This window comes from Miniopterus natalensis, chromosome 12, assembly GCF_054644295.1.
Source record: "Miniopterus natalensis isolate mMinNat1 chromosome 12, mMinNat1.hap1, whole genome shotgun sequence".
Taxonomy (NCBI): domain Eukaryota; kingdom Metazoa; phylum Chordata; class Mammalia; order Chiroptera; family Miniopteridae; genus Miniopterus; species Miniopterus natalensis.
In genome coordinates this window covers 30,424,818-30,449,783 of record NC_142092.1, presented here as the reverse complement: position 1 = coordinate 30,449,783, position 24,966 = coordinate 30,424,818, and the positions used below count along the sequence as shown (strand labels likewise).

The 24,966-nt window shown below is 41.6% G+C and overlaps 1 protein-coding gene and 1 long non-coding RNA gene across 2 annotated transcripts in view; one reads left to right on the top strand and one right to left on the bottom strand.

Moving 5' to 3' along the window:
- Positions 1–7,828: 7,828 nt before the first annotated feature.
- Positions 7,829–17,763, bottom strand: LOC107538148 (uncharacterized). The gene is made up of 4 exons (XR_001603293.2): positions 17,576–17,763; positions 17,178–17,307; positions 10,447–10,542; positions 7,829–8,000 (listed from the first exon to the last, which is right to left on the bottom strand). It is a non-coding gene; the product is annotated as an uncharacterized LOC107538148 (long non-coding RNA).
- A 375-nt stretch (positions 17,764–18,138) lies between these two features.
- SLC1A1 (solute carrier family 1 member 1) overlaps positions 18,139–24,966 on the top strand; it is a 70,233-nt gene continuing 63,405 nt past the window's right edge. Inside the window, exon 1 of the mRNA XM_087822680.1 lies at positions 18,139–18,288. Coding sequence (XP_087678806.1) covers positions 18,198–18,288 — 91 coding nt within the window. The 5' untranslated portion in view covers positions 18,139–18,197. The remainder of the gene's footprint in view (positions 18,289–24,966) is intronic.

Here is a 24,966-nt window from a genome sequence, read left to right as displayed (position 1 = left end):
AGAACTGAGGAAGGACTACACAAATACTGGAAGAGAAAATATTTGAAACACCATAAATATTAAAAGCTGAAAGAGACCTTGGAGATGATCTAACCTCGTATATCGCAAAGTGTGGTACATGAAATATGCTGGCAAATCATTAAATTAAATGTAATCACATAGTAAGGAAATCACTCCCTTTCAATTCTTTTTCAAGTTTTTAAAAATTATATTAAGGATAACAATTCAGTTTATAAAGGCTTTAACATCTACCTCTCTAACTGTTGCTTATTTTCATAAAGAGCAGGCTCGGGCTCAGAATCAATAGTAATGGTCTCTTTTTAGCATTTCATAAAATTATTTTCACTATTATTTATATTTACCATCATCTCCGAAAGTGGTACTGATTTTCAATTTTTGACAGTCACATTAAGTTTCTTTTAAGACACATTCATTTAAAAGAAAAAGAAAACCTTAGTAGTGTAAGAGGTACGTAGATGTAGAAAAGAATTATGAAGTTGACACGCAAATTATTGAAGCTGGGAAACATTGACCTAGCCTGAATGAGCTTCAACTTGAATTTAAAACTCATGAAAAAGTTATGCATGCATGTGGGCGGGAAAGAACCAGAAATGATGTTAGGGTAAAACACAAACCTGTCTCCTGTAAGTAGTGTAGTGAATTCCTCTGAACAGACCCACCAGCATACTGTAAAGAGGTGTGGCCTCAAGATTATGGCTTACAGTCTTCAGTGACACATCTCTTAAGAACCTCGGTTTACATTGGTACACTCAGTCTACAGCATTACCAGAATCAGAGCATTTTCCTACCTCCTCCTATGAGACAATCCTTGGGGATTTCCCACCATTTATAGCTCTTTCAGCACATTTTTCTGCTTGTGACCAGAAAGAGGATAATCTTTTAATAATAATACGGGAAATTTACATGTAGTATACATACATTTTTAGTCTACATAATGGTAATTAATAATTCATCATGATCTAGATTAATTCAGATGCTCTCAGTAACTATGGGCATACAGTATGCATTTATTCTGAGCCCGTATGTGAGAATTTTAACCATTAATGTAAAATAGCTTTGTCTGAGCTCAACAAATGTTTATTAAACACTCAAATATGTTCCAGGAATTGTGCTAGATGTTGAAGAATCATTAGCAAAAAGACTCAGTCCCTGCCTTCAAGGCATCCACAATTAAATTAAAATATGAGTCATGCTATATTTATGAAACTTGCCATAGTTCATAAAACAGTTTCACGCTGAATTTACTTAATACTTACAGAAACATTGTGATGTAAGATATCATTGTTATTCCCATTTTACATACAAGGAAACTAATGCTTAGTCAAGTTGACTTGCCCAAGGTTATTAATAATATATTAGTAAGCAACAGAGAAAAGTCTAAACCCAGTAATCCTGCCTCCAAATCAATGCTCTGCCTGCAATGCCAGCCTCCCAAAATTATTCCTCTCAGATTTCTGCTTCCGGCTGTAATGAAGTAACATGTATTCCTGCTGAGAACAACTTGAATAGCCAGAAAGAATACAAAAATAAAATCTATTCGAAGGTACTGAATCTATTTGACATCATTAGAAAACTGCCTCAGCAGCCAGAATTTTAGAGTACAAGATTATAGAGGTGAAGGAACATCAAAATGTGGCCAACCAAACAGAAAAACCATGCAGAAAATCAATTTACCCAAAAGCTAGTTCTAAGGAGCTGAACCTAATAAAATTCACAAGCTCCTATCCAGACTAGACTCATCAAGAAAAAAATGAATACAAGATGCAAATTACCCATATCAGGAGAGAAAAAGAGGACATCACTACAGACCCAAAAGACAGTAAAGAGAAAAAGATATATTGTGAACAATTTTATGCCAATAAATTGGACAACTTAGATGAAATGGACACATTAATTGAAAGATACAAATTATCAAAAATTGACCCAAGAAGAAACAGAAAACCTGAGCAGCCCATTAGTAATAAAAGAAATTGAATTAATATTTAACAACTTCCACAAAGAAACTCCAGGCCCAGATGACTTCACTGGTGAATTCCATACAACATTTAAGAAAGAAATAATACCAATCCTACACATACTTTTACAGAAAATAGAGGAGGAAACACCAAATCATTTTATGAGGCCAGTATTTCTCTGATTCCAAAAGTAGAGAAAGGCATCAAAAGAAAACAGGACTATAGAGCATTATCCCTCATAACATATATGTAAACCTTAACAAAATATTAGCAAATTTAATCCAAAAATATATACCTAATATATTAAATAATACATATCCAATAAATATAATGCATCATAACCAATGGGGTTTATTCTGGGGATGCAGGTATATCATTAAATGCCCAAGTAGAGAGAAATCACACAGTAATTTAAACAAGGAAAGTCTGATATGAAAAATTACTAATTCCAACAAGGGAGTAACTCTAAAGATATAAAGAATGCTAAGCAATACACTAGGCCCAAGGATGGGAAAAGAGCCCTCTCCCCAAGGCTGGAATTAAAACTGAATTGGAGAAGATGTGGTTCTAGTCCACTGGATGGTGAAAAGATTTTCTGGGTTGATCAGGTAAGAATTGGTCCCCGGTCCCCAGTTCTCAGGTAGGCCAAAACTGGTATGTGAGCATGAAGAGGGTGTCAGGGAGCAGGGGCCCATCACTAGCAGGGCAGCACAAGCCCTGGGGCGTGAAGTGTCTGCATTGGGCCAGACAGGGGCTAAGACAAGAGCTAAAACATTCTTCTAAAATAAGAGTGAAACAAAGACATTTCCAGACACACAAAGACAAAGATTATTCATTGTCATGAGACCAACACAGCAACAACTATTAAATGGAATTCTTCAGGAAAAAGAGAAGTGATCTCAGGCAGAAATACAGAATATAGGAAGAAATTAAGAAAACTAGAAAGGGTAAATATATGAGTAAACCTAAATGAATACTGACTATATGAAAATACTACTACTATTACTACTACTAATTCTGTCTTGTGAGGTTTTATATTTACATAAAATTAAAATGCATGACAACATTAACATAAAAGGTGGAGTTCATATGTTCTAAGGTCCTATCATTATGTGAGAAGTATTAATTTATATTAGGCACTAATAATTCAAGAACGAATGCAGTAATCTCCAGTGTAACCGCGAAAGTCACAGTTAAAAAACGTAAAACCAACAAGTTGATAGAAATGATAACAATAGTTGATTAAGCCAAAAGGAAGCAAGTAATAAGAGAAAAAGGAGCATAAAACAGGTGAGACAAATATTAAGTTGATAGAATCCAAGTATATTTGTTACTGCATTAAACATAAGTTAAATACTCAATGTAAAAACAAAGATTTTTTTTTAATTTTATTTTTCAATTACAGTTTACATTCAGTGTTATTTTATATTAGTTTTAGGTAAATAGCATAGTAGTTAGGCAATCATATACTTTACAGTGTTCTCCCTGATACTACCTGATACCATACATAGTTACAATATTATTGACTATATTCCCTATGCTGTATTTACATCCCTGTGACTATTTTGGTTTTTTGTTTTTTGTTATCCTTTTCCATTGCTTTTCAGAGAGAGGGAGAAAGGAAGAGAGAGAGAGAGAGAGAGAGAGAGAGAGAGAGAGAGAGAGAGAGAGAGAGAGAGAGAAACATCAATGTGAGAAAGACACGTGGATTAGTTTCCTCCCGCATGTGCCCTGGCTGGGGCTGGGGATTAAGCCTGCAACTGAGGTACGTGCCCTTGGCCAGAATCAAACCCAGGACCCTTCAGTCTGCAAGCCAATGCTCTAACCACTGAGCCAAACCGGCTAGGGTCCTGTGACTATTTTGTAACTACAAATTTGTACATCTTAATCCCTTCACCTCTTTCACCCAGCATCCCCCAAACCCTTCCCCCCTGGCAACCATCAGTCTGTTCTCTGTATGAGTCTGTTTCAATTTTGTTTACTTATGTATATTGTTCTTTAGACTCCACATAGAAGTGAAATCATATGGTATTTGTCTTTCTCTGATTTATTTCACTTAACATTAATACCCTCTAGATCCATCCATGCTGTCACAAATGGTAAGATTTCACTCTTTTTTTATGGCCAAGTAATATTCCATTGTACTTAAGTACTGCCACTCATATGTTGGACACTTGGGTTACTTCCATGTCGTAGCTATTGTAAATAATGCTGCAATGAACATAGGGGTGCATAAATTCTTTAAAATTAATGTTTTGGGTTTCTTCAAATACATACCCAAAAGTGGAATTGCTGCATCATAAGTCAGTTCTATTTTAATTTTCTGATGTAACTTTATACTGCTTCCCACAGGGGCTGCACCAATCTGCATTTCCACCAACAGTGCATGGGGGCTCCCTTTTCTCCACACCCTCGCCAACACTTGCTTGTTGATTTATTGATGATAGCAATTCTGACAGGTGTGAGGTGATATCTCATTGTAGTTTTAATTTACATTTCTCTGATGATTAGTGACATTGAGCATTTTTTTCCTGTCTATTGGCCATCTGTACGTCCTCTTTGGAGAAGCGTCTATTCAGGAAAACTACGATTTTTCAGACTGATAATAAAGTCAAAGCCAGCTGTTTCCTGCTTTTAAGAAGCATACTTTAAAAAATAAGGTTGCAGAAGATTTTAAAATGAAAATACTAATTAAAATAAAGGTTACATATTAATTAGAAAAGGAGACTTTTAGATAGAAAATATTACTAAAGATTAAGATATTTCATGAAAATAATCCTGTCCTCTTCACCTTTCTGTAAGACTCTGTAAGGCTCTTAAATCTAGTGACTAGCCTGGCACCCTCTATAGGTGTCTCAGCCCTGCATACTCCTTTTCAACAGCGCTGAACTTGTCAACTAGTTGGAATTATTCCTAAGTCTGTGCAGCCAGTTTTTCTGTGAGCTGCTTTTCAAGTCTTTATAAAGTTGATGTAATGGATTGCACAAATTTGAATATAAATATGAAACTCACCAATAATCAGATGATAAGTGAACACACCACTATTTCCCACTGGAGGCTGTGAAAAGTGAGTTGTGGACTCAGGTCATTGGGCAGTAGCTCCATCACCACCTCACCCAGCTTCCCAAGGATCAGCCCATAGCTAAGCTCTGCAGGGGACCGCGGCCCCTCCATGGGACTGACCCACCACAGGGCTCTGCCCAGTACCCATGGGTCTACCAGACACGAGAAACCCAGAAACACCCAACAGTCCACTTGGATTGGAACCCAACCAGCAACAGGTAGCCTGACTTTGAATTGCTCAGTTATATTGCTGTTGGGGGGAGAGGAGGAGGAGTGATTTATAAATAAAATATGCTTCTCTAGAAAAAGAAGTATGGAAAACACTAATTAAAATAATTTCTATACTAGTATTCGAAAAGGTTTTTAGATAGGAAGCATTACTAACTCATAAAGGGGACATTTTATAAAAATAAGTGTCAATATAGTGCAAAATTATTTATTCCAAAGTTGTATGCACTTAACAGTACACCTTTAAAATATGTGAAGCAAAAAAATACATAAGTCACTAAAAGAAGAAATAGATGAATGCACAGTTACCAACAGGAGATTTTATCTTAACGTCTCTCAGTAACGTAAAGAATAAGCAAAGCCAGAAATCAGTAAATATAGAAAAGATCCAGACAACCTGATTAACAAACTTGATAGAACTAACATATAAAAACACAGAACCAAACAGCACCAGAATACTTTTTATTTTGAAGACACGGGGAACATTTGCTATATGGCAGGCCATAAAACAAGTATCAACAACTTTCAAATAACAAAACGGATCTCGTAAATTACCTGAAACATTTAAGAGGAATAAAAAGAACAAATCTTACAGAAATTCTTCCAAAGAAAGAAAAAAAATGCATACAGCATACGTTTAGCGGAGTCCTGACGCCTCTGTGTGTTATGTGCCACTGAGGCGGCCCCAACTCCTGGCAACCCTATGAACGAGTGATGTCCCCAGTGTCCTGTGCTCACACCCCCACTCCGCCCCTAGAGAGCCACGCTATGGCTTCATTTATGGAGCCAATCCAACTCAAATTTGGTCTTTCTCTTTTCCTACTGCCTTCTATTTCCCCCAGCATTATTGTCTTTTCCAAAAACCGTGTCTTTTCACAATGTGCCTAAAGTAGGATGGCTTCAGTTTTGTCATTTTTACCTCCAGTGATGTTTTAGGCTTAATTTGCTCTGGGATCCAATTGTTTGTCTTTCTAGCAATCCAAAGTATCTGTAGGGCTCTCCTCCAACACCGTATTTCAAATGAATCAATTTTTTTCCTATCAGCCCTCTTCACTAATTTTTGCATCCATAACTAGTAATTGAGAATACAGGGTCTCTAATGATCCATCTTTGCTTTAGTGATCTTTTTTTTTTAATCCTCACGTGAGAATATGAGGGTTTGTTGTTGTTGTTGACTTTGAGAGAGAGAGGGAGAGAGAGAGAGAGAAACATCGATCAGTTGCCTCCCACACACGCCCAGACCAGGGATCAAATCTGCAAACTTTTGGTGTATGGGACAATGCCCCCAACCAACTGAGGCACCTGGCCAGGGTGTCTTAGTGATCTTTCCTAATTCTTCCAGTGTTACCCTTCCAAGTCTCAGCCTTCTCTTGATTTCTTGGCTGCAGTCTCCATTTGAACTGGTAACTGAACCAAGTTAAGGAAAATCTTTAACGATTTCCATATCTTCATTGTCTATGTTAAAGTATATTTCTCCCATTGTCATGACTTTTGTCTTCTTTCACTTTCATCAGAAGTCATTTCAAAGCATTGCTACTTTCTGCCAATAAGACAGTGTCATCTGCATATATTAAGTTATTGATATTTTTCCTACCAGTTTTCACTCCTCCTTCCTCTGAGTCTAGCCCAGTTTTTCATATATGTTCTGTGTACAGATTTTTAAAATGGGGAGATAAAATGCACTCCTGTCAGACACCTTTACCTATAGGAAATTGTTTTGTCTCTCCATATTTTGTCCTGACAGTGGCCTCCTATCCACAATACATGTTATGCATCACGACAATCAAGTGCTGAGCACACCCATTTCTTTCAGGGCAACCCACAGGTTTTCATGACCCACGCGATCAAAAGCTTTACTGTAGTCCATAAAACAGACTAACTTCTTTCTGAAATTCTTGGAGGCACTCCAGTATCCCACAAATGTTTGAAATTAGATGTTGAGTGCCTCTTCCTTTTCTGAATTCAGCTTGAACGTCTGGCATTTCTTGCTCCGTAAAAGGTAGAAGCCTTTGTTGCATCATGTTGAGCATTCCTTTGCTTGGGTGGGAAATTAAAGCAATGGTCCTATGGTTACTGCACTCTTTGGCATCTCCTTTCTTGAAAACATGGGAGGTATATTGAATGTTTCCAATCTGCAGGCGATTGTTTTGTTTTCCATATTTGCCGACACAGTCTTTTAGGATTTTGACAGATTCCGTCTCTGTAGCTTGAAATAATTCTATCGGTACCCATCAATCCCTGGTGATATATTTCTGCCCGATACTTTCAGGGCAGAACCAGAATTAAAGGGTCTTCTTCATAGGAATCTTCTTCAAAGGCATCTGGCATCCTTTTGTCTCTTTTGTGTAGACTTTAAGTCTGCCATTTCCACCTTCCTTGTATTTTCTCCTGGTCAGATAGCGTGCTTCCTTGGTTATTCAGCCCGCCTTCATCTAGGTCTGAATTAATTTCCCTTTTATGTCTTGAACCTTCTTTTTTTTTTTTTTTTTTTTAATATATCTTTACTGATTTCGGAGAGAGGAAGGGAGAAAGGGAGAGAGATAGAAACATCAAATGACAGAGTCATTGCTCGGCTGCCTCCTGCACTCCCTACTGGGGATCGAACCCGTAACCCAGGCATGTGCCCTGACTGGGAATCAAACCGTGATCTCCTGGATCCTAGGTTGATGCTCAACCGCTGGGCCACCCCCGGCCAGGCTTGAATCCTCTGATAGAGATGTCTTGTTGAGAGGCCTACAAAACATTTATACCAAAATCTGATAAGGGCATTATAAGAGAGTAAAATAATATGCTCATGAACATAGAAGTAAAATTTATTATTAAAATTAGCAGATGTGATCTAGGAAAAAAACATAAAAAAGATAACACATCATGACCAAGTTGGGCTTATTTCAGGAATGCAAGGGTTTAACATTCACAATCTAATTACCATAATTCACCACACTGACAGAAAAAGAGGGGAAAATCATATAATTATCTCTACAGATGCAGAAGAAAAGCATTTTATATAACTAAACACCCATTTATTAAGAAAATTCCTAACAAACTAAAAGGAACTCTCATAATCTGATAGCAAATAGTTCTACATCTTACTTAAGGTGAAATATTGAAAGTTTTCCTCCTAAGATTGGGAAGGAGACATGAATGTCTGTTGTCACCACATCTTTTCAATGTTCTATCCAGGACAAAAAAGGCTAAGGAAGGGAAGGGATGGAAAGGGAAGGAGTAAAACTGTCATTATTTACAAAGAATATGCTTGATAATAGGAAATAAAAGATAATATGCAAGTATTAGAATTAATAAATGAACTTAGCAAGATTGCTGGAAAGATTAACATAAAAAATCAATTTTAGGTATCAACAAACAATTAGAAAATTAAAAAATTTTAAAGATACCATTTACAACAGTAAAAACTTAATGAAAGATGCACAAGACCTCTACACAGAAAACTGCAAAATATTATTTAGAAAAACTAAAGAAGACCTAAATAAATGAAGGAATATACCAGGTTCATGTATCAACAGACTCAAAATCCACAAATCTTCAATATGGTAAAGATACCAATTCTCCCCAAAATTGATCTACAGGCAAACAAAATTCCAGAAAGTTTTCTGCATACATTCACTAACTAAACTTTATATGGAAATCCAAAGGATCATTCATAGGCAAGACAATCTTAAAGAAGAAAAAGTTAGCAGACTTACAATATCAAATACACAAGCTGATTCTAAAGCTACCATAATTAAGACAGAGTAGGGATCGCTGGAAAGACAGACAAACAGATCAATGAAACAAAACAGAGTGTCCAGGAACAGATTCACACACACACATATCCAAAAGTGACCCTGCAGTGCAGCAGAGAAGGGATGATATTTTCAATAAATGCTGCTGTGTTGATGGGATATCCACAGAAGGAAATGATCCTGACCTCTACCCCACACCATTCAAAGGAATGAATTCCCAGTGGATTTTAGATCGAATGAGAGAAGTGAAACAATAAAGCCTCAAGAATAACGCACAGCCTGGCAGTGTTGCTAAGTGGTTATTGCTTCCCCTGCCCACCAAGGGGTGGAGGATTAGAGTCCTGGTCAAGGGTACACACCTGAGTTTGGGGTTTGCTCCCCACCTACCAGTTGGGGCACGTGCTGGAGGCAACCAGCGGATGTGTCTCCCTCACATCGATGTTTCTCTCTCCCCCCACCCTCTCTGTCTCTCCTCCCTCCACTCCACTGTCTCTGAAAAACAATGGGGAAAATATCCTCACGTGAGGATTAACAAACAAACAAACAAAAGAATAACACATAATATCTTCATGCCCTTGGGGTACACAAGTATTTCTTAAACAAAATCCTAAATGCACCAAACTTAGAAGAAATTTTTGATAAATTGGACTATTTCATAAATATAATGTGGAGTAAAATAAGCCAGACCTAATAAAATTTGATGTGTGATATTATATTTACAAAGTTCAAAAACATGAAAAATTAACACATATTAATAGTAGGTAGGATAATAGGTGTTTACTTAGAGTCATTCTTGTGAGATGCCCAGAACAAAAGAAATCTGACTCAACATAAGTTGACATCACCAATTCCAGCTCCTAAAAATTACCAGTAATTTATACCTGGCATTGCCTAGCCAAAATAAAAGATTTACCTTCCATCTTCCCTAGGTTTCCCTTTACATTAAACTGGAGGGAGAAAGGAATAACAGAAGGAAGGGGGAGGGGGAGAGAGAGGGGCGTGTATATAATACTCTGTATTTTTTAGTCTTTCATGTGTATTTGCTTCTCCAAATCAAATCGTAGTTATTACGAATTTCATTTTATGTCTTAAAAATCTTTTTTAAGCTGTAAAAGAAACAAAACAAAAATGTAAAATATAGACCTTGCCCATATAAATTTATAATTGCACAAAGCATAAGTGAATTAGGAAGTAGAAACCTGACATACAAATAAAATACCAAAATAATGGCATAAGAAAGTTTATGATATTGTACCCAAAATGATCACTGGAGCATAAACACTGGAGATTAGAGAGGAGATACAGGGTGTACTCGGAGGTAGCTTTCTGGGAGATGAGCTTGAAAATTTTACTTAGAGGTACAGGGGTACAGCCTGCTAGTTGCCTCCCAATATTTATTTCCTAATTCTTACTTTTTTAAAATGAAAAAAACCCACCTGATTTTATTTGAGGCAGCAGTCTGCAAAATTGTCTCCATTTTCCAGCTTATCTGACAGCTAGTGTGACCAGGTAGTTAAGTCCTGTATGGCAAACTGTAAGCAGAAGAGGTGTATGAGATCTCCAGGAAATATCCTAAAAGGAAACTGCCTCCACCAAGCAGTGCCCATTCTGCCTTTCCCCACCTCCTTCTTTCTCTGGTATATGGATGTGATATCTGGTACTCCAACAGCCACCTTGGACCGTGAGGAAGAGAAGAAGGAACCAACCATGGAGTTTCTACACAAACACTAGGCAGCCTGCCTTTGAACTTCTTTTCCTGAGAGAAAAACTGGCCCTATGCATATCATAATATGTAGATGATCCTAGTGCTAGCTAGCTTAGGCAGACAGAACTTTCTATTCAGGTATTAAAACAAGGTATACATTGGGTGGTGTGAAGGCTCATACCAGCTCACAAAAGCCAATTGTTTAATTTTCAGAAATGTCTGTGAACTGGTGTTAAATACTTATACTTTAAAAAATAAAACTATATAAATGTAAAACTAAATGAATTATTATATCAAAAATGAAGGTAATAAATACTAAAAAACTCACTATTTCGTAATTATTTTTACGGCCTTTTATTATTATCTATGCCCTTAAGGTTCTACTTGCCTGGTAGAAATATTTCATAGCAGTGCGTTACTATACATTTCTTTCTAAGTCCACATTCTGTGATTTCATGTTGGCAGCTTGAAACATATTTTCTAAAAAAAATAAATCAAACACTAATAGATATCTACTAATTATTACACGTGGCAGGAGAGAAGAGAGTAAAAGAGAGGAGATGGAGATTAAAATGAGAATTCCCTGATTGTACTGTTTTATATACTTTTGACTGAACTATATAAATGTCTTATATACTTTAAAAATTATCAAATTTTTAAAAATATAATTTCTAAAATTGGAAACAAATGGAAACCTATAATCCCAACTGTGTATCAAACTGATAGCATAACCACACAAGGAAAATAATTATTTCAAGTGACTTTCAAACACAGTAATTTGACTATATATCCCTTGGGGGATATACCCTAGGGATAAAAGAACCACAAAGAAATCTTAAGCTGCATTCAGTGGTTTTATTATTAGAAGGAATATTGATATTGCTTTTTAAACTATTATATGTACATTTAAGATTAGGAAATAAATACACAAATTAATGTCTTTAAGAACCAAGATTTTCAGAGTAAGGAAAAAAATGATACACAGTAAATCAAAGAAGTTTAATCAAAACTCTGTAATCTTAAATTTGAATTGGTTCACACCCATTAGAATGACTACTATTAAAACAAAGGGGAGCCCTAGCCGGTTTGGCTCAGAGGTTAGAGCATTGGCCCTTAGATGGAAGGGTCCTGGGTTTGATTCCAGACAAGGGCATGTACGTTGGTTGCAGGCTCGATCCCCAGCCCTGGATGGGGACCATGCAAGAGGCGACCAATCGATGTCTCTTTCTCTCCCTTCTACTCTCTCTGAAAAGCAATGGAAAAAATTTCCTTGGGTGAGGATTGTTTCCAACTGAGCTGGGATGAGCAGCCCTTTAGCATTTTTTTGGTATAAACTTCTAGAGGTAGAATGGTTGAGTTAAAGAATATAGACACTTTTGATGGGAAATGTTACAAATTGTCTAATTATCCTCAGACAAGTCATAGCATTTTCTAGGACTATCAGCAGTGTGTGACACTACCCATTTCTCCATACCTTCTCCAAGTTTACAACTTATAATGTTAAAATTATAAATTTTATAATTGTGAATTTTAAAATATTTTATGTTAAAATATCTTTATTCAGCTGGTAAACAAACATTGGTTTAAATTTTCATTTAGTTGACTACCAGTGAGACTGGAAATTGTTTCATATATTTCAAATATGTATTGACCATTTGTGTTCATTACTTTAAATAGTACCTTCAGATAAGGGAACAGGTTCAGAAAAGTTAAATGACTTGTTCAAGGACACACAGATTCTAGGAAGCAGATAACTTTTTTTTCACATTCTGAAATGAAATGGGATTGCTCCTCAGTTTGTCAGAGTGAGCAATAAAGCCTACGGAGCAAAGTTCTGTTGAATCCAAGAGTTCAAGGACATCTAACTAATATATAAGTCTCTTCAAGCCAAATCATCTTAATAAAATATTGCTTGGAGAATTATTATGAAGATTTAATGAACTACAGTTCTTTTACTCTTTGATTTATCAGTCTGAGATAAATTAAATCCAGATCAAGATTGGAAGATAAAGAAGAGACTGTTACAAAAGAGTATCTGAATATTCTGACAGCATCCTTCTTACCATCCATCGGTCATGAATGGCTGCACAGTTGTAGATGCTGAAGGAGACGCTAGTACCCTGTGACCTCCTTCTCCCCATGAAGACCCCAGGAGGGCAAAGCAATCAACTGAATATGTTTTATGATGGTAGAATGCAACCAGCAAACTATTTCTAGAGATGCTCATAAACTGAAACTTGACTTTTCGTTTGAGTGCCTTTTTTCATTTCTATCCCAAAGGATATGTAAAGCCAGGCTCTCACCTGCTGCTTTAACCTTGTGTGGCAAAGCCAAAGACTCCTTTTTTTAATAATTAACAAAAGAGTTTATGAGTCAACAATAATAAAAGAAAAAGAATAACAATAAATGAAATGCCAGAGTTACTGATATGTTTAAAAAAAATTTTTTAAAGCACACTGGCCAAATGTAATCTAGTAAGAATTGACCAGAGATCTATATCAGCAAGAGGAAGGAATTTGAGGGACCTGGAAAAGAGAGATGTTAACATTCTTTTGGAGGGGTAAAACTCCTAACAATTCTTTCTATTTGGCTTTAAATTCTTATCCCAGGAGAGTGAAGTGTTTGTTTTTATTTTTTTTAAATATATCTTTATTGATTTGAGGGAGAGGAAGGAAGAGGGAGAGAGAGAGAGAAACATCAATGATGAGAGAGTCATTGATCGGCTGCCTCCTGCACACCCCCAACTGGGGATCGAGCCTGCATCCTAGGCATGATCCCAGACCCGGAATCAAACCTCGATCTCCTGGATCCTAGGTGAACTGCTCAGCCACGCCCGGCGGGACAGAAGAGTGAAGTTTTTGTTCCAGAAACTGAGTGCTCAAGTTTCCCTCAGAAAGAGGGAAATGCCTGTTAACACATGTCCAATTGGAGATCATTTGTGTTCATGACTATCCCAGGCCAATAATAAAAAAAAGAATAACAATAAATGAAGTGCCAGAGTTACTGATATGTTTAAAAAAAAATTTTAAAAGCACACTGGCCAAATGTAATCTAGTAAGAATTAACCAAAAATCTGTATCAGCAAGAGGAAGGAATTTGAGGGACCTGGAAATGGGGCCTGGGATGCGGGCTCCATCCCCAGTCGGGGGCATGCAGGAGGCAGCATCAAGTAAAAGAGTAAAATTTAAGCACTAGGGGTCTCCACTCTACCCCCTCCCCAAAGCGATGCTTCCTTGACCATTTCTTGTTTTAAGCAGAAAAATCATAATTAGGTGCCAGAAGCAGCAATGGAGACAGAAATTCAGTCACTGCCCCATAAAACGCGTGCAGTTTCCACCGCAGCACAGCACGTTAGGACACCTTAGTGTCTCCTGGATATGCACAGCTGGATTCTTGAAGATCTTGCATAACGTAAAATTCACGTAACTCAAGAGTAATTTTCCCATAACAATTCTGTATTTGTTCCTTATATAAGAGGCAGAGGTTTAAGGCACGGATTAGTGCGTTTAGCTCGAGTCAGATTACCTAGTCCAGTCCTCGCTCCTCTTACTAATGAAGAGAACTTAAGCAAGTCACTTAACCTCTTTTTGACTCAGACGCCTCAGCTGTAAAATGAAGATAATGAAAATACAAACATCTCGCCTGACTGACTCTTCAAAGGGCCCCATGAGGTGGCAATAGTCCCTACCTCACTAAGCTTGAGGGAGCCCTAATGAGTTAATATGTGTAAAGCAGTTAAAAAGATGCCTAGCACATAAGTGCATTAGAACTGTTTGCTTATTAATTATTTTTTATTATCAGCTAAAGCAGAACGGCCATGTAGCAATAGCATAAATGGAGTTTATCATTCACTTGGCCCACTCACTTTGAACTTTTTAGATTCCTGACTTTTATTTTTAACTTAGGAGATTTTCATTATTTCAAAATGAGTGTATATATTTAGGCTTTATTTACCTTTTTACATTGCACTATTTTAAATTTGCATAATTTAAATAAGCATTGTGGGGAGCCGGCGGGACTCCCCCCGGGAGGACCCGCCGGGCGAGGTGCTGCCCAGGGAGAAAGACCCGGGAGGCCCGCTTGCCCTAGTGCCATCAAGAGAGAAATCTCTGAGGCATTGACCCGAGTGGTGGGCAGCGGTGCTAGCACTCGCCCTGCTCCCCCCGCTCCCCCTCCATCCGAGGGACAGGGAACGGTTTGCATTCAGTGTCCCAGCTATCAATTTGCAGAGACCCATGCAACGGTATCAGTGGAAAATGCTTCCCCAGGGAGATGTGGATGAGTTAGTGGCCCCAGGCACAGAGGAGCTGCCTGGGTGAGCTGCAGAGGTGCCCTCCTGCTCCCTGACCCAGTCCTTGAGGCACCAAAGCAACACTAAATTCTAGAAAGGCTAATTAGGAAGCTGGCCCCGGCCGGAAGGGTTAAAGGATAGTTAAGCCACATACCAAGCCAAGGACTCTATCCTCCCCAAAAGTTCCCATTAGAAGCCGAGATAAGGATACTTTCCAAGGCCTGAGCTCCTGCAGGAGGCAGGGTGTTTACTCTGAAAAGGCATTCGTAGGACCTTGGAGTAATTACTTAATATTGGGCTAAGGGAAGAAATGTGGGGCGGGGTGCTATTCAGCACAATCAACAGTGCCTGTATATATTGAGCGGAGAAAATAAACTCGGGGCTGGCAGCTGGCAACAGGAATGAGCTGCAGCCCTCCCGATCCCATCCTGTCTCTTGTCTTTCTTTTCCAATCCTCACCCCCTCAATCAGGTTCCCGTTCGACTGCCGGCAGGCTCCGGCAAAGCATAAAACAAATAGGCACTATATGGGCTTTAGGTGTGAACGTGCAATAGATTAAAGGTTCGTTGCAATTCTAAAGGGCAATTACTACTGATCAATATGCAAGTGCTCTTGTAATTCAGAAGGGATTAAGGGTATACAACAACAGGCAGGCAACAGAGAGAGGAAGCTAGAAGATGCCTGCCCAGGTTGACTCCAAGTAAAACTAGTGATAACACTTCCTGTATGCCAGGCACTGGTCTAAGTCCCTTTTTAAAAATATATATATATTTAATTTTATTGATTTTTAGAGAGAGACATCTATCGGTTGCCTCCCGTACATGCCCCAACCGGAGGTAAATCAAACCTGTAGCCAGGGTATGTGCCCTGACCAAGAATCAAACGGGCCACCTTTTGGTGTAGGTGACAACTGAGCCACATTGGCCAGGGCTGGTCTAAGTCTTTTATACACATTATATTCAATTCTTACAATACCCCCATGAGATAAATACTATTAATGCCCCCATTTTACAGGTACAGAAACTGAGACACAAAATATTTAAGCAACTTGCCCAGGTCACCCACCTGGTAAGTGGTGGTGCTAAGATTTAAACCTAAATATTCTATCCCCAAAACCCAGATGTAGTTGTCTTACTACACCTCAAAAAGTTATGATGTAAAAGTTCATTTTATGTTCTTCCACTTTTTTCTCTCTTCAGGGCCTATTTACTTCTTAAATACTGCCCTACCCACAACTGTAATGGGCATGGATATGCTAAATAAAAGCTGTGGAAAATACATCCCCCAAAGATGAGCAGTGTTAAAATTTTGGTGTATTTCCTTCTAGGCGTTTTTCTAAGTTCATGGGTTTGTTTTACATAGTTGTGATCATATTGTACATACAATTTTAATCTTCCTTTCTCCCTTCACAATATTTTAATATGTGCTTTAGAAAGTTCATAAACTTCCTTTATATAGGCTGCATAATGTACTGTTACGTGGCAGTTCCATAATATATCTACTATTCCTTTCATGTTGGACATCTGAGTACTTCCATCTTTTTTGGTGTGAGATGAAAATCTTTGTCCCCTCTTTCTCGATAGTTTCCCTTTTCCTAACATTTCTTCATATATTCCTCAGCACACAATGACCTTGATATCCTTCTATCTTTCCTTCTCTCAAAATTTACTTTCTGGACTCAGGAGGGGGTGGGGGGGTGGAATGGATTGATGGGGGGGGCATCTGTAATACTGTCAACAATAAAGATAAATAAATAAATAAATAAATAAATAAATAAATAAATAGACAGATTTTCTTTCTGGAAGGGAGCTGGTAAACTCATGCATACTAAAGTGTATATGGTTTGTGAAGCTTAATTTATTATCTCTTCAAAGATACTTTTATCCATTTAAGCCAAAGGAATGAAGCTCTAATTGTGGGATTTTAGTCATCAGAAAATCTATCTGGCGAGATCCTCCAACCTCCCCAATCAGAGAGTAGACTCCACAATAGAAAGAGGTTCAGGGCTTACTTAATGTTAGTAAATCTGAAGAGAAGGTGGCCTAGAGCTGTGAAGGTGGTGATGTGAAAAGAGGGACTTTTTATAAGGAACAGTGAAAAAACTGGATAGAACAAAAGATGAAAGTCAGAAGACTCGCCCAGCCACGCAGGGGGCATTCCGCACCACTCACCGAGCTTCGGCTGTTTGCCTTTCCAGTCCTTCTGGCCTTTGCGAGGGGCCCCGCCCACTCATCAGAACCTCTTGGTCTTCATTCCTCTGCCAAGTCTCACCGTGTGGAGGCCCTTCTGAGCCACAGAGCCCTTCGCAAGGAACAAAAGAGAAGTTCTAAGAGGGCCCATTCCAAGCCCTGTGTTCACAGGCGATCTTGCTGGACTTTCACCTCCCGCGACTCAAGGGCAGTTAATAATCCTGGGGCGGGGGGGAGCATGGTGGTCAGAGGCCTCACGTGAAAGTTCACAGTCCTGTGCTGCCCCCCAGCCGGGTGTCTTTCTTTCCCTCCTCCCAGAGGCTGCGCGGGGCAGCACAGGGGACCCAAGGCAGAACCCAGTTTCCCCCAAGGCTCCCTACCCGAAAGGGCATCGCGTCCTCCAGGGAGGTGCTGGTGGCGGCTGGCGTGGAGAAAGGGGACCGAAGGGGTGTGCAGGGTAAAGGCCAAGCCAAAGGGGTCAACGGCTCCTCCCGTTCTGGATTACCGAGAGGAGGGAGCCCGAAACGCGGAAACCTAGCCGGCCCAGCAAGAAACAAACCGGCGAGACGCTCCACGGAGGGCAGGGCGGGCGCCGCGCCCGGGGGACCGGCCGCCTCTCGGCTCCCGCGCCGGGCGCGCTCCCACGCCTGGTCCGCCGGGACCGCGGGCGCACCGCACACGCACCTACCCGCCTCCTGCTCGCCGCCCCGCCCTCCTCCTCGCTGGTTGGCACGCGCGCCGCACAGCGCCCCGGCGGCGGGAGGGGCCGGGCGCGCCCGCCACGCATATTCCCCGAGCTGAAGGCGCGGCGCGCAATCTCGGGTGGCGGCGGCAGGACAGCGGCAGTGACAGCGGCAGCGGCCGGCGCGCACCGTCTCCCCGACGCTCCCGCATCCCGCCTCCAGTGCGCCGCGGAACCGCCCGCGGTCCTGCGGCCCCGACGCGCACGGCCGAGCTCCGCGCACAATAGCGGCCGCCGCGGCCCCAAGCCCACCGCCCACCATGAAGAAAGCGGCGAGGAAGGGCTGCGACTACAAGCGCTTCCTGAAGAACAACTGGCTGCTGCTCTCCACCGTCGCCGCCGTGGTGCTGGGTGAGCCGCGCGGCGGGTGGGCGACGCGCGCAGCCTCACGCGCTCCAGCGCCCGGGCCGCGTGCGGGGAGGGCGCGTGCGGGGGGGGGGGGGGGCGGGCGTTGGCGCATCCAGTGCCCGCGTCCCTCGGCGCCTTCTCGGTATCGGACCCCACGCGGGGGCTTCCCCCGACGAGCGTGTTGTTTTCCGCGTGCGAAGAACAAAGCTCCTTGGGAGCTCCCATTTGGGGGCTCCACCAACTGCCGGTCCCTGCGTTACCCACAATGATCAAAGGGATTTGGAGGGGGAAAGGGAAGCAAGTAGCTCTCAGTTCTTCCCGAGTGGAAGCCAGCGTGCGTGCTCGTGTGTGTGTATTTAATTGTATCTGCTCCCCAATTTGTGACCAGAGCCATGCTGCTCTGACAGATTGTGGGTCACGCTTCTCAGGGATGGCCAGCGCGGGAGGGTGGGTGTGTTGGCCTTGCTCACCATGGGCAGTGCCTGGAAAGGTGCCTTCGCAGGCAGCAGCAAGCACGACCTACCCGCACCTGGGCTCTGAAAACCTGCCACATTCGTGCCAAATTCGGGGATTATGGGGGTGGGCAGAAGCGACCGAGGAGAACTCGGATTTCCCGGTTTCCCACCCTGCTAATGTGCAGGCACGGTCTCCCTGAACTTCCTTGCTCAGCACACACTGTTTTTCTAACGAAAATAATTTTTAAGTCGTATTTGCTTGTTTTTCAACAAAAATGCATTTAAGTGATTCCCTCCTGACAGGTCACCGGACTAGGTGGATGTCTGAGCCATTGCTCAGAGGTGTGCGTTGTTCCTGTTTAGATTCTGGATTTCTGCCAGGCTGTTGTACAACTTGGGCTCTGGCATGCTCCTCTTTGGGTTGGAGCCATGTCTCTTTCCTTTATTCTGTGAGCTCATACGGGTGAGGACACATAGCAGGTGAGACTCCTTCAGAGTCCCCACCTTCCGTTTGGAAACAGAAGCTGGGTTTGCTGGGAGGAGTGTAGGGGGAGCCTGTCCCTCTCCCAACCTCTTGCACCTGCCTCTGCAGCTGCTGCTGCTGCCCCCCCCACGTAACCCCCCAGATTTGCTCCTTTAGAACTTTGTGCAAAGTAAAGTCAGGTTTCTAGTAAATAAATAACACTCTTGAATTGCCTTAGCAGACGCCATTTGTGGGAGGAAAGGTAAGAAGTAGAGAACCAAGTCTTGACCGCTTACCTCTGCTGTACCTCCCCCTAGAAGGGCCACGTGGCTTTAGGGAAGATTTATGTTTCCCCACCATGTTTAAATGACAGATGCCACAAAGAAAGTTATTGGATTTTCCTGTGGCCAAATAGATGAGATGGCCTTGACTGTTTTCCTCTGATAAGAGTCCAGAATTAATGTTAAGACTCAGTTTAAGGACAGTTTTCAGGGCTAATCCTAGGTTGGCATTCCCCTCCCAATTCCCTGTGGAAGTGGAATCCTGCCTTTTCAGCCACAGGGTTCTCCAGAGATACTCAGCTGTAAACCATGTGTGGCTGGTTTGGAAAGGATTTTGAGCACTTGTTCCCTGGCCTTTAGAACTTGTTGCTTAAATACATCCTTGGGGTGAAGAGGGATTGCCTGCCTATTTTGCAGACCTGGCACTTGGTTCTGATGGTCATTTTCCTCCAGTTTTAATGTGAGTGAGCCCAGGAGCTTGATTCAGAAAGGAAAACTACCATATAAAAATTGTAAGGGCCCAGCTGAAGTCATCTTGGACATTTGCCCTTCCAGGAGCGCGCAGGGGAGTCCACTCTCCTAGTGTTTCTGCTCCTGGTCTGAGAAGCGTCCAGCCTAGGCTACCCCCAGTGTGCCCGTCGGTCACAGGCACTTCCTGGGGTCCCTTTTTCCCTCTTTATTTGGAGCACTGGGCCTGTGTGGAAATTATACCTGTTTGTGTAGTCTGCACGAGCTCCTTTGTTTAACCAGGAGTGAAATTCCAGCCAATTTATAGCAGTGACGTTGAGTCCGTCCATAAGCCCTTACTAGGTCATGATATTAAGTTTATTTTTATAATCTTAATTGATACAGAAAATCACAAACACTCTCATGAAGCTTCCTTTCTGGACCTTTTAGCATATGGATCTTAAAGAAGTAAGAACTCTTAAATTTATTAACTACTCTGACAGAATGTCGTTTTCTTATTACAGCTGCTGAAATGTTTGGTCCCTGCTGTAATTCAGTAGCCCTGACACATTAAAATATTTTGATTATTAAAATGAGGTACAAAAGTATGAACCATCTTAAAGCCTTTGATTTTTTCAAGACATCGTATATCTTTATTAGGTGTGCAAGTTCTTTCTTTCCCTGGACAAGAAGATGCTAAGTGCTAAACATTTCCTCAAATTCTTACGAGATAAGGGGACTGAATAGTTAAATAACCATCTTTGTTAATTTTGGTGAAAGCCTACAAGGTCCTAGAAATAATATCTTGGATTTTCAGAGGAGGGGCCTTTACGAAAACACCATAGGGAACAATTTTCATTGCTTTCATTGCAGTTCCTACAGGTGTTTCCCTCCTTCTATAGTATAGTAGAATGAACACAGACTCTAGAGTCAAGAGTGCTGGATTTCAATTCTGGCACTACTGGGCTCTACCATTTAGCCAAATATCTTATTAACTGGGATCCTCAATATTCTTATCTGGAAAATAGGGACATTTGTCATGACCTTGTTTGTTATCAGGGTTGATTAAAATAACGTGAAAACAGACAGTTGCGTGGCTGGCACATAATAAATCTGAATAATTTGATCCTGAGGCAGTTATTATTTTCTTATGAGATAAAGTCACATGGTATATCTCCGTTCTGCTTAGTGTCTGCCCTATACTACAGAGTTCAAGGTAATTGGAATGTTCTGATGACATGCTCTGTCTCGGCGAATACCAGCCTCCAGAGCATTCTTCTTTTTTTTTTTTTTAAGGATATTTTCCTAAAAGCCTTAATCATTTTGTCTTGTGCCCCATAGCCTGATTCTTGGTTCGTTTAACTGGCAGAAACTCTGAGGGAAGAATTTTTTGTGCTTCCAGTGGGAGTTCTGCTCATGCGGAATGGCTGTGTACGAATTCCGTGCCAGAGCGTTCTGACTCAAGTCCCCCAGTAACGATCACATTGTGTATGGTGTTGGTAAAGCGCTCGTGGAATCCTCACCCCATTCACAGCATAAAGCCCGATCTTTCTGTTCAGACAGGGTGTGCTTCATTTCAGTCATTTGGAAAATCTGATTTCTAGCTTACGGATTTTCAGGAAAGGAAATAGATGTTATTTACACGACAGAGCTGGCAAGCTTATTCATTCTGAACAATTTTCTTTGGCATGCCCAAGGAAGCAGTCATTTCTAGATTCAAATTCCATTGTCTAAAACCGAAAACCATTCCTTCATGTTCTTAGTAATGCCCTGGCCCCAGCCTTGCATCTGCTGCACTGGAGCTCCTGGAGTGTATATCTGGCAGTGCTCATTTGAGTCATGGAATAAGCTCTCTTGCTCTGTCTGTTTTTATGTGTCTGTGAAGCCCCTGAGGACAGGGGCAAACCACAGCTCAGGCTAATTCAAGGCCCAGCACATCACCTGCACAGAGCCTTTGGTGTCGCAGTGTTCAAAATGTGTTTTGTTATCCATGAAGCTCATTTGTTCTGGCAGGTCCCAGGCCTGGTACTGCTGGGCCTCTAATCACCTCAGCCTTGGAATATACCTGCAGTAATCAACACTTAAATCATTTGTTCAACAAATATATATTGGGCACCTACTGTGTGCCAGGGACTGTTCTAGAGCTAGGGCACACAGCAGTGAACAAAACAATAAAAACCCCTGTCCTCATGGAATTTATGTTCAAACGGAGAGAGGTAGGCAGTAAACTATAAGTGGGTAAAATACAACAGAGTATGTTAGATGGTCAGTGTACTCTAGAGTTACAAAGCAGGGAGGCGGCTGGGGGTGCAGTTTTAAATAGGGTTCTAGGGAAGGCTCTGCTGAGAAGGTGACAATTGACTTGAGACTGGAAAGAGGTGAGGGAACATGTGCACAGATATCTGGGGAGAATCCTGGCTTGTTTGAGAAAGACATAAAGTGGAGCGAGGAGGGATGGGTGAGGCAGGAGGCTAGGAGGGGGACAGAGCACTAGGATGGTGTAAGATCTTTTATTATAAGGACTTTGACTTTTACGGGGAGATGGGAAACCATTAAAAGGTTTTGAGCAGAGTGGTGACATGGTCTGGTTGTATTTTAATCAGCTCTTCCTGGCAGCTGTTTTGACCGCAGACCGCAGAGGCAAGGGTGGGAAAAGCGATACCTGTTTATGAGGCTAGTGCAGTTAGCCTGTGTGTTTTACGTATTATACTTTTCTAATCTCATTTGCATCATGGCTAGTGAAATCTTAGGAAATGCTTATGAAAAGAAAAAATTTGCAACTATAAAGTAGGTGTCACATGGATGAGAAAACAGATTCAGTTAGTAACTGGCAACACCAGGTCTTCCTGTCCTTTCTCCTTCAGGCTGCTTCTCCCATATCTAGCCCCCTGTTTCCTGCTGACCCACCTGGGAGCCACGGTCCTCTGGCCGAGAGCCGCGTTGGGTGGGGAGTAAGGGTTCTGTACTGTGCACCGAGACCGAGACGGGGCAGCAGCGTGCTCCACGGGACCCTCCGAGTTGCAGCGTGTGCCGTGGAGGGTCACTGCTCCAGTGGCATATGCCAGACCCATCAGCCAGGCTGGTCTCCACTCTGGGCTCAGACCTACCTCATCCCTCTGCCGAGGAGGCTGCCCTGCTTTTCTTTCCACCTTCGAATTCTGCCCTTCCTACCTTCTAATTAAGGGACTCGGTGTGACTGGAGCAGAGAGTGCGATTGGGTGACATGGGAAAACAAAAAAAGCGAGGCTGCAGAGGTCAGGAGCCAGATCCTGGGGAGCCTGGAATGCCACGCTGATGAGTGCAGACATGACCCTGAGGATTGATTAAGGTGGGCAGTGACACGGGTAGAGCTGTGCTTTAGAAAAGATCGTTGAGGTGGATGGATGTAGAAAGTGGATCCAAGCAGGGCAAACTGGCAGGTGGGGCAGACCCCCCCAGGGGATTACTGTTAAGGTCCAGGCAGGGGGCGATGGAGACCTCTGCTGAGCGGCAGCAGTGAGAGTGGGAAGGAAAAGACAGCTGTGCAGTGTCTTCCTGGGGTTAACCTGGGGGGGCTTGGCTGGCTTTGGTCCGCAGGAGAAGGAGGTGGTGATCTCTAGCAAGAGAGGGAGTCCTGGAAGGGGCACCACCTTGGAAAGGACTATTATGCTCTCCCACTGTACAGGACCAATATCTACTTGGTATTTATTACTCTATAGTTAAACTTTATTCTTACCTGGTTGGTGTGGCTCAGTGGTTGAGCATCAACCCAGGAACCAAGAGGTCACCAGTGTGATTCCTGGTCAGGGCACATGCCCAGGTTGCAGGCTCGATCCCCTGTAGGGGGCATGCAGGAGGGAGCAGATCGATGATGTTTCTATCTCTCTATCCCTCTCCCTTCTCTCTAAAAATCAGTAAAAACACATTTTAAGAATATATATATGTATTCTAATGTTTCTGCCTGTCTCACTGACCCATAAGCCTTTGAGGGAAGGATTTCTGTGCTGCTCTTCTCAATAGTCACATCACTTGTCACAATGCTGGTAGACTCAATGCATCGGTTGGATTGTTGAGTCATTTATGATCCAGAAAGTCAGTAAGATGTTCACGTTTATTCACTTGTTTATGGAGTGAATAAATGAGCTCAAAGTCTAACTTGAAAATAAAATGAGACCTTGAAGTAATGAGACTCTTAAAAGCTATGTAAGAAAGTATATCTGATAGTTAAACCCTCTGGGCCTTTGTTTCTTATCAGAAAGAAGAGAGGTTTAGATTGGCTAGAAGAGCAAAGAGGATTCCATTCATGTGGCAACTCCCATTTATAGGTAGTGGACTGTCTGGTGTGATGTGTTTGTTGAGAAAGGATTGGAAACAAAAGTTCGGAAATTGATTGCTGGTGTCTGTCCAAGGCTTGGGGTCAGGAAGTAGTGGCGTGTGTCCTTGCGCACTTACTGACCTTGGGTTGGAAAGTTCCTTGGGGTTCCTTCTAGCTTTAAGATCATTTATCTCTGTGACTGTATAGTAATTCCTCAGCTCATTGCCAGGAGCCAGAGGAACTCTTCCAGAGGGAACTGAGGGAAGGCTAAAGATCATTACTGGAGGGTAAGGTGGCCTTGATGCTGAGTCAGTTGTTCTGCATTTGAACTGCTTGATCAGTGACTTGAGTATAATAATAGAAATTGTAGATGGGGCTATTCCCAGGGTAATGTTCTATATTAGGTTATTCATTAAAGTAGTAATATGAGTTCAATAAACTTATGTTGTTTCTATATATGTATATGTATTTTACACGTATCTGCTTATGTACCTTAGAAAAAAAGGTCCTTTTAGCTGGCTTGGCCCAAGATCCACATAGTGAAGAATTAGGAAAAGAATTTTTGGCTTTGAGTGCCTTTGCCTGGTGCTTTCATTTTGAAATCAGAACCCACCAGATTTAGGGAATCACTAAAAAGATTCTGGTTTTTGGTGGTGGTTCTATCTACGGCATGTGCGTCAAAGTCCATCAAACTAAAACCTCACACAAAATTATCTGAGTGAAAAATTATTTTAAGTGTTA